Consider the following 10,325-nt stretch of genomic DNA (forward strand, 5'->3'; position numbering starts at 1 on the left):
TTAAAATATACATTTTTGCCATCTAAACCGACATGAGGTGATGGGACAGAAATAATGTTCAAAGCGTCATAAAACAAAATTTACCCACTCGCAGTATTTGAGACACAGGCGAAAGTAGAAGAAGATTTGTGTTTTCAAAAAGTTATATCAGTAAATGATTGCTTGTGTCTGGGATGTAGAATATTATTTTCAAACTAAATTTTTGTTTCTAATAGCATATAGTTTCGATAGATGTGCAATTTCTAAATTAAGGGGAGATTACTACTACTTCCATACTTACACTCGACTGTCACCGTGAACTGAACAGTTTTCCTCCCTCCTTCCGAATCAGCCGTACACGTGTAGTTCCCTCCTTGGCTGATCGCGGATTCTGACCAATACCGGAAGTACTTGGTCAGGTCAGCCTCGTCCTCCCAGGCAAACGTCATGTTCGCTACCGGGGTCACATGATCAGAGCAATCAAGAAGCAATGGCCTCCCCTGTACGACAGTAACGAACACCCTCTTATGCGCGCTAGTCACTGTAACGACAGAACACATCATACAGTTATCTGACGTTTGTTTCTTTGATGTCTTTAATATCCCCCGTCCCCACCACCTTACACACACAAAAAAAAGAAAAGAAAATAGAATTAAATGTTTTGGGGATGGTAAACACCCTGTATTCGGAATACACATTGTATTACTGTTGTATAAGTCAATAGTGTTTATTCCTAATACAGGATATTCAGCATCCCAAAACTACATTGTAGATATCGCTGCAATGAAACTGCATCACAATGCTTTGCGGACCATTATGACGTCATTGTTACCATGGTGTCACAATGAAATGACATCACTAGTGGCTCTGCTACTGAAGCTGTTAGCAATTATTTTTTTACACTTAAGACACTGCTTTTTACTGTCTGTAAACTGACAAAGTTGGAAGACTGGTGTTGAATGATAGATAGAATCTCGCCCTTGTGTCTTTTGATATAAAATATATCAACACCCGTGGATAAAAGTTTAAAACTTATGGGCAAGCCTCAGAGTGTTAAACTTTTAACGACTCGTGTAGATGTATGTGCTATCAAAAGACACTTGGGTGAGATTCTAAATTTATCAAAAAAGGTCATTCTTAAATTCGAAAATCTTGTATTCATCTCTCACAACAATGCCTAAACATTGCAAGTTTTCTTGGAAGGAATGTGTGCTTTAATATACATAACGTTAAGTGATTTGTCAGTCGATGTAGTACCAACTGAACCTGCATGTTTGACAGTGGCGCAAGTAAATATATAGGCATTTGCCTGCACATATTGTGCCTACTTGCCTTTCGCGGCAATCCTTCGGTCTGTCCTTCATCAAAGGGACGGTACTCTAACTCTAGTCTATGAGACGTCGCATTTGTCTAGAGTCTGTCTGTCCTGTCATTTGGTTACGAAGTGCAGGGTAGGATGTGTCCACAACAACAAAATGAAAAAAGGTAACAATTCGGACTTATTTCAAGCCAAGTCAACTGTTTTTCAATTTAGGAAAAGGACTCAAGCACAGATATAGGCGAGTGTCCTTTGTTTGCTACAATGCCGCAGTTACGTCCCTTTCAGACACTTTCGCAGTCTTTTATACTATCGTTTTGATAATGATAACAATTACCACCGCTGTTTCTCCAGAAACACGAGAAATTCTGACTCGATCGTCGATTGACAGGGAGACGCCATGTTTGTTTGTACCAATCTGACCTTTCATATTTACATCTGTATCCGTATATGACACCAACAGATACCGTGTTTTCCCAGGACAGGGAATCGTAAAACTCCGTAGACGTCTTTATCACCCAGAATGAGGAAGTGTCTAGACTCCTTTGTGAACTGTAAGAACAGATTCCTTTACCACCGACCCATGGAGAGGAAAACAAGGTAGACTATCTTATAACCCAGAACAAGGAAGTGTAAAACTAAGTAGACTTTGTTATAACCCAGAACAAGGAAGTGTAAAACTAAGTAGACTTTGTTATAACCTAGAACAAGGAAGTGTAAAACTAAGTAGACTATGTTATAACCCAGAACAAGGAAGTGTAAAAGTAGACTATGTTATAACCCAGAACAAGGAAGTGTAAAACTAAGTAGACTTTATTATAACCCAGAACAAGGAAGTGTAAAACTAAGTAGACTTTGTTATAACCCAGAACAAGGAAGTGTAAAACTAAGTAGACTATGTTATAACCCAGAACAGGGAAGTGTAAAACTAAGTAGACTATATTATAACCCAGAATAAGGAAGTGTAAAAATAAGTAGACTATGTTATAACCCAGAATAAGGAAGTGTAAAACTAAGTAGACTATGTTATAACCAAGAACAAGGAAGTGTAAAACTAACAAGACTATGTTATAACCAAGAACAAGGGATGGTAAAATTAATTGTAACATAAAAGTAGGTATGTTCCCTGATCTGATTGGTTAAAAAGTGTTGTCGAATGAGCATAACATCGCTGAATTTTTGGGGTCTCATCACCGTGTATGTATACATTAATTAATGGAACTATTTTTGAAATCATCAACATGGAGGAACAGAGGGAAATTTACCCTGACTTCCACATCAGAGATTTCGATGAAATATTGAGTGGATGGGACAACGAGACATTTTCTGAGATAATTCAAGAATTTGAAAGTAAATTAAATTTACCTATTTCCATTAATTACAAAATAATAATCATAATTAATGTAATTTTCTTGGGCTTGGCCAAAGGAAAAAACAAAACAAAATCAATTTTTAACATAGTAAAAACATTTATTGCAACTCTATAATAGTTATGACTTTCATACACACACCTAATTTTGTTCTTATTATAACCCACAACAGCTGTTGAAGCTGAAAACCGTTCTGAGAATGCCCCTGAACTAGGAAATACAGCCAGCGTTTCCGTAGAGCCCAAAGTTCAAGCGTCCAGTGACCGCTTCGCGTCCCTTGATGAAAAAGCAGGACAGGACATCGTGGATGGAAACCTCTCCAAATCTACAGGCAGTTAAAATATTTCGACGTAAGCCATTGAATCATAAAAGAATACATAAACACATACCAAAATTTCCTACGCAGATTCGATCGACATCAGCGAGAGTTACCTCCCTTACACCATTGCCATGATAGCAATGTAAAGCGTGACCATATGTGTCATCGCAAAAATTGGCAATAACATAACGAGATTGACCAAAATCTTAACATAAATTAAATATTTCGTTTTGTAAGATTTGAGATATATTATACTAAATGGATATACGGAAATTTCATTTAAACACGACACTGTAATAATAACGAATTACTCCCACTTACCGTCACATTTGTACCCTGAACAAGGCAAGCTTTCCACTTCCAGAATGGCTTGGTTTCCGAGGTTTTGAACCCACGTTCGAAGAGCTTCCTGCTTTTCAACTGAATGAGAGACTGAGGTTCTTTTATGCCGAAGTCAGAAATGCTGAGGGAGACCTTTACTCAAAATCGAGTTTTGTTGGGTTGCGTGCTGCCATACACAGGCACATCAGGGGACCGCCATTTGAGCGCAGCATAAACATTATCCAAAACCGGGAATTTCACACTGCAAACTGCCGTCACTTTGCTGTCAAACGCAGTTATTGAAATTCGAGAGATTTGCAAAATTACCGGCCACAAAACCGATGACTCGTTGAAGTCGTATTCCATTGACTTGAGCTCGGCTCAAAAACGATATAATTCGAACATTTTTCAGGGACAGCAGCAGCTCGCTAACGAACGTAATTTGGTACCTGTCCAAGATACAAATAACCTACCTCTGTCCACTGCTCCCATGAATAATTTCCTGGTTAATTCTTCTGCTAATTCCCACGGTCTCTCTCACATATGTTATTCCACTGTAACAGTAAACAACTTTTTCCATCCCAGCTCAGGTGCATGTCTGAAATTTCGCACATGTTTGACGTCTCTTGTCACCACCTCAGTTTCAGGTGAGTTGACACTATCTTGTATAGGGGCCAAACAGTATGTACGTCTTTTCTAATTTTGATTATTTGTATTTCATAGATACGCATAACTACAAATTACAAGTAAGATGAGGAACTGTGATAAAGAATTGAATTTGTGATATTTCCTGTTGTTTGTTTATTTTCTGAGAAATGGGCTTGAATATGTGACCACCCCTTTCGTAAAATGGACCATCATTATTGGAGTACCTCGAAACCATTGATCGGTTTCGCGGCACCCCATATCATGCATCTTTTCGAAGGTGAGCACGAGGAGACGTATTACTAAAGACACTCTTGTTGGGTCATGCGCTCAGTAAATTAGTTCCTCCTAAATATCGATTTACGGCGTCGTGTTCAAATGAAATGTCCGTACATCCATTCAGCATAACATCATGCAAATCTTACAAAACGAAATATTTATCTCCTAAGTAGACTATGTTATAACTCAGAAAAAGGAAATGTAAAACTAAGTAGACTATGTTATAACCAAGGACAAGGAAGTGTAAAACTAAGTAGACTTTGTTATAACCCAGGACAAGGAAGTGTAAAACTAAGTAGACTTTGTTATAACCAAGAACAAGGAAGTGTAAAAGTAAGTAGACTATGTTATAACTCAGAACAAGGAAGTGTAAAACTAAGTAGACTATGTTATAACCAAGGACAAGGAAGTGTAAAACTAAGTAGACTTTGTTATAACCCAGAACAAGGAAGTGTAAAAGTAAGTAGACTATGTTCTAACTCAGAACAAGGAAGTGTAAAACTAAGTAGACTATGTTATAACAAAGGACAAGGAAGTGTAAAACTAAGTAGACTTTGTTATAACCCAGAACAAGGAAGTGTAAGAGTAAGTAGACTATGTTCTAACCAAGGACAAGGAAGTGTAAAACTAAGTAGACTATGTCACAACCCAGAACAAGGAAGTGTAAAACTACGTAAACTATGTTATAACCCAGATATAGCCCACTTTGTGCACATTCTAGCCTGCACTTCGTAAGATCATGACATGACAGGCAGACACAAGACAAATGCGACGTCTTATACACTAGAGTAAGAGTACTGTCTACTTAGATACTAGATACCAGATACTAGATACCAGATACTAGATACAAGATACCAGACACGAGATACCAGACACGAGATACCAGATACCAGATACTATATATCAGATGCTAGATACCAGATACCAGATACTAAATACTAAATACCAGATACCCGATACCAAATACCAGATATCAGATATTAGATACTAGATACCACATACTAGATACTAGATACCAAATACCAGATACCAGATACTAGATGCTAGATACCAGATACTAGATACTAGATGCTAGATACCATGTACTAGATATTAGATACTAGATACTAGATACCAGATACCTGATGCCAGAATCAGTTCCGGTTTTGTCGACACTTTTAAACATAGACCTATGCACAGATTATCGACTAGAATTAGGTATATTCAAGTAGGTTGATGTCTTGTTTTCCGTTTGTCACAATGACCTGTGACATGAGACTCCTTCTGGGTGCGTTCTAGGACAGTTAGCCTATTTCCTCAATGTTTAAGTACGAGGTCCAGGAGGGCACCATTTTAGGGGCTCTTGTCATGGTTTCCATGTAGATAGTCTTTCTGTTACAAATTAAAATATACTCAAATTTCAAAACACTGCAACTCACCTGTGACGAGCGTTGCCACAACTACCAGGAACACAGGCATGATGAAGTCGCCGACCACGGCTGCCGTCAATGACGTAACAGTCCACGCCCTGCTCCTCCCGTGTGTTTGGTTCAAACAAAGTGATATGCACAACACTCGACAAGGAAATGCATGTAACCGTTGAGAAGTTCTTAGGGAAAGCTGTATTATACAGGGAAACATGTAATGAAACAGTTCCTGATGATAACATAACACATGAGATACACCTGCATTAACACGTCTGACCTCATCGAATAGCCCTGCCCCATACCTCTCTCAAACAGCAAGAGCTCGAACCGGTTCAGTCAACACGTACAGCTTTAATCCGGATTGGATGTGTTATTTACACAGCTGGAGTAATTTAAAATTAAGATATCGATATCGTACATATTTTCAGGTCCCTCGATCACTTGATTGTCTGGTTTGTTTGCATGGATACTGCTCCGCAGCGTCAGACAAACAACGCTACCTTTTGCATGAGTGAGTGAGTGAGTTTGATTTTACGCCGCTTTAAGCAATATTCCAGCAATATCACGGCGGGGGACACCAGAAATGGGCTTCACACATTGTACCCACGTCGGGAATCGAACCCTGGTCTTTGGCGTGACGAGCGAACGCTTTTACCACTAGGCTACCTGACCTCCCCAACTTTTGTGTAAAGGAAAAGTGTGAGTGTCATCATGGATTTTCAGTGCTCCATTCAAATAATCTTTGACGCTATCTTGCCTTTTATCCCCAGTTGAGTTTGTTTCGGGGTTTAATTGAGACTGGCTGCACTCTTGCGTTGACGCACACGTTTAACATAGTAACCACGTGACCCCTGGGACAGGCAGGTTAGTAAGGCCCACCTCAACCCCGGATAGGTCCAGGCCATCATGTCAACATCTCGCAATAGGAACAAAACACAAAATTAATGGTGAAAGCGAATTATTCTCCCCTCTGTCGTCAGTAGAGCCAAAGGTGTTGCTTTCTTCCCTTTCCGGTGGTCACTGTGGCCTTGACATTCGAAGGCTCGTCGTATACAATGGGGTTGAAACAATTAACACATTCATACTGTGGACAGATAGCACAACTGCATTCACATCACCTTCGTTGTGAGTGGTCGACAACAGTTCAGAGAAATTAAAATCGCAGTCGTCTAAGGCGCCACTATACTCTGTGCAAAGTTGCGTCCTTGGACACGCCAGAAACCTATGATTGTGGGTTCGAATCCCGGTTCGCCACGATTATGTTTCTGTGTTTGTCAGCACCATACCCGTGCTCGTGGGTTTCACCGAAGTGGTAAACGTCTGAGGCCTGCATCACTTCAGGCTTTCCTCCCACTTGAAGCTGAGACGACGCGATATCTGTTTCAGTTTGTACTCTATTTTGTTACAAAAATGGAAATCACTGTTACAACATGATTGAAAACAAACACCAACTGACAAGATGTTTACCATCTTGCAGCATTGACCGCGTAATATATAGCGCGTGACTGCCCGTACAATGACGGTCACAAAACACAATATTGCGTTGGTTTTATTGTCAGTTTCACACAGATGAGTTTGTTTGAGGTAAGGGTATGATGAATTTCCTTGTTTTATTAAGAGCATGACAATTCAATTGCATCTGTGAGTAGGTAGGGGACCTCAGGCCTTGGTGGCTGCAGAGAGACTTCAGGATCGTTTGGTTGAACAAATAGTCCCCTCCTACATAACTAAGATGCATAAGATGCAAACAGTAATAAGATGCACGACCCTCTCACTACACACGGACGGGATGGGTGGGGGAGGTTAGAGTGGGGTGAGGGTGCTAGGGTGATATCAGCTGGGGTGGTATCAGTGTAGTTATCTCGCACAGCACCTCCACTCCACGACTTCCGCTGTTTGAGATAACACCCGGTTGTGTTATCACTGCGAGACAGTCATCGGGTGCAGGTTGAATTAGCGAGGCCTCTTTATGTATTCTAACGATATTTTTACAAAAATTAATGGATTCAAATTTACGACTGATCGACCTAACTGCAAATATGGTGCACAAAGAAGGATTTTTAAGCAACAGCAACACTGACAATATGCTATGAGCATTAGCGAATATTGAACAGTAAGTACAATCTCGTGCAAGATGTGAAGGTATGACGTCATGTATTAAGTACAAGTTTGTACAAGGTGGGAAGATATGACGCCATGCATTAAGTACAAGTTCGATGTCACCTCTCAAGATTTGAAGATATGACGTAAAGTATTAAGTACGAGTTTGTACAGATGTGAAGATATGACGTCATATATTTAATCCAAGTTCAAACAAGGTGGGAAGATATGACGTCATACATTGTATACAAGTTCATACGAGGTGGGAAGGTATGACGTCATGCATTAAGTACAAGTTCATACAATGTGGGAAGATATGACGCCATGCATTAAGTACAAGTTCAAACAAGGTGCGAAGATATGACGTCATATATTTAATCCAAGTTCGAACAAGGTGGGAAGATATGACGTCATGCATTAAGTACAAGTTCGAACAAGATGGGCAGATGTGACGTCATGCATTAACTACAAGTTCGAATAAGGTGTGATGGTATGACGTCATGCATTAAGTACAAGTTCGATGTCACCTCTCATAGTTTTATAGTCGATATCACCTCTCACTGTTTTACAGGCGATATCACCTCTCACAGTTTTACAGGCGATATCACCTCTCACAGTTTTACAGGCGATATCACCTCTCACAGTTTTACAGGCGATATCACCTCTCACAGTTTTACAGGCGATATCACCTCTCACAGTTTTACAGGCGATATCACCTCTCACAGTTTTACAGGCGATATCACCTCTCACAGTTTTACAGGCGATATCGCCTCTCGCAGTTTTACAGGCGATATCACCTCTCACAGGTTTACAGTCGATATCACCTCTCACAGTTTTACAGGCGATATCACCTCTCACAGTTTTACAGGCGATATCACCTCTCACAGTTTTACAGTCGATGTCACCTCTCACAGTTTTACAGGCGATATCACCTCTCACAGGTTTACAGGCGATATCACCTCTCACAGTTTTACAGGCGATATCACCTCTCACAGGTTTACAGTCGATGTCACCTCTCACAGTTTTACAGGCGATGTCACCTCTCACAGTTCTACAGGCGATGTCACCTCTCACAGTTTTACAGGCGATATCACCTCTCACAGTTTTACAGGCGATATCACCTCTCACAGTTTTACAGGCGATGTCACCTCTCACAGTTTTACAGGCGATGTCACCTCTCACAGTTTTACAGGCGATGTCACCTCTCACAGTTTTACAGGCGATGTCACCTCTCACAGTTTTACAGGCGATATCACCTCTCATAGTTATAAGGCGATATCACCTCTCACAGTTTTACAGGCGACATCACCTCTCACAGTTTTACAGGCGATATCACCTCTCATAGTTATAAGGCGATATCACCTCTCACATGTTTTACGGGCGATATCACCTCTCACAGGTTTACAGGCGATATCACCTCTCACAGGTTTACAGGCGATATCACCTCTCACAGGTTTACAAGCGATATCACCTCTCACAGGTTTACAGGCGATATCACCTCTCACAGGTTTACAGGCGATATCACCTCTCACAGGTTTACAGGCGATATCACCTCTCACAGGTTTACAGGCGATATCACCTCTCACAGGTTTACAGGCGATATCACCTCTTACAGTTTTACAGGCGATATCACCTCTCACATGTTTACAGGCGATGTCACCTCTCACAGTTTTACAGGCGATGTCACCTCTCACAGGTTTACAGGCGATATCACCTCTCACAGTTTTACAGGCGATATCACCTCTCACAGTTTTACAGGCGATATCACCTCTCACAGTTTTACAGGCGATATCACCTCTCACAGGTTTACAGGCGATATCACCTCTCAAAGGTTTACAGGCGATATCACCTCTCACAGTTTTACAGGCGATATCACCTCTCACAGTTTTACAGGCGATATCACCTCTCACAGTTTTACAGGCGATATCACCTCTCACTGTTTTACAGTCGGTATCACCTCTCACAGTTTTACAGGGGATATCACCTCTCACAGGTTTACAGGCGATGTCACCTCTCACAGGTTTACAGGCGATGTCACCTCTCACAGTTTTACAGGCGATATCACCTCTCACAGTTTTACAGGCGATATCACCTCTCACAGTTTTACAGGCGATATCACCTCTCACAGTTTTACAGGCGATGTCACCTCTCACAGTTTTACAGGCGATATCACCTCTCACAGTTTTACAGGCGATATCACCTCTCACAAGTTTACAGGCGATATCACCTCTCACAGGTTTACAGGCGATATCACCTCTCACAGGTTTACAGGCGATATCACCTCTTACAGGTTTACAGTCGATGTCACCTCTCACAGTTTTACTAATAGAACGGCAGTTATTTATGTTTGAATGTGCAAGAATGTGCAATTGAAGCCATTGATGATATTGATGACATCAGTTTTATTGATGATATTAATTTTATTAATGATGGTTATTTTATTGATGTTATTGGTTTTATTGATGATATTGACTTTATGATGTTAGTGGTTGTAGTGACTTTATTGATGTCATTTTGTTTTATTGATGTCAATATTTTTATTGATGATATTGATATTGCTATTATATGTTTTATTTATTTTATTGATG

At 40.4% G+C, this 10,325-nt stretch overlaps 1 protein-coding gene across 5 annotated transcripts in view; it reads right to left on the reverse strand.

Moving 5' to 3' along the window:
• The window catches only part of LOC139472737 (peptidyl-prolyl cis-trans isomerase G-like), an 81,544-nt gene extending 75,801 nt beyond the window's left edge, over positions 1 to 5,743 (reverse strand). For all 5 annotated transcript variants that reach the window (XM_071255197.1, XM_071255196.1, XM_071255195.1 and 2 more), the window contains exons 1-2: positions 5,650 to 5,743; positions 281 to 520 (exon numbers count right to left, since the gene is read on the reverse strand). In XM_071255197.1, the coding sequence (XP_071111298.1) occupies positions 281 to 520; positions 5,650 to 5,689 (280 nt within the window). In that variant the 5' untranslated portion in view covers positions 5,690 to 5,743. The remainder of the gene's footprint in view (positions 1 to 280; positions 521 to 5,649) is intronic.
• Positions 5,744 to 10,325: the final 4,582 nt, after the last annotated feature.

Source organism: Haliotis cracherodii, unplaced genomic scaffold, assembly GCF_022045235.1.
Source record: "Haliotis cracherodii isolate W230 unplaced genomic scaffold, xgHalCrac1.p SCAF_25, whole genome shotgun sequence".
Lineage (NCBI taxonomy): Eukaryota > Metazoa > Mollusca > Gastropoda > Lepetellida > Haliotidae > Haliotis > Haliotis cracherodii.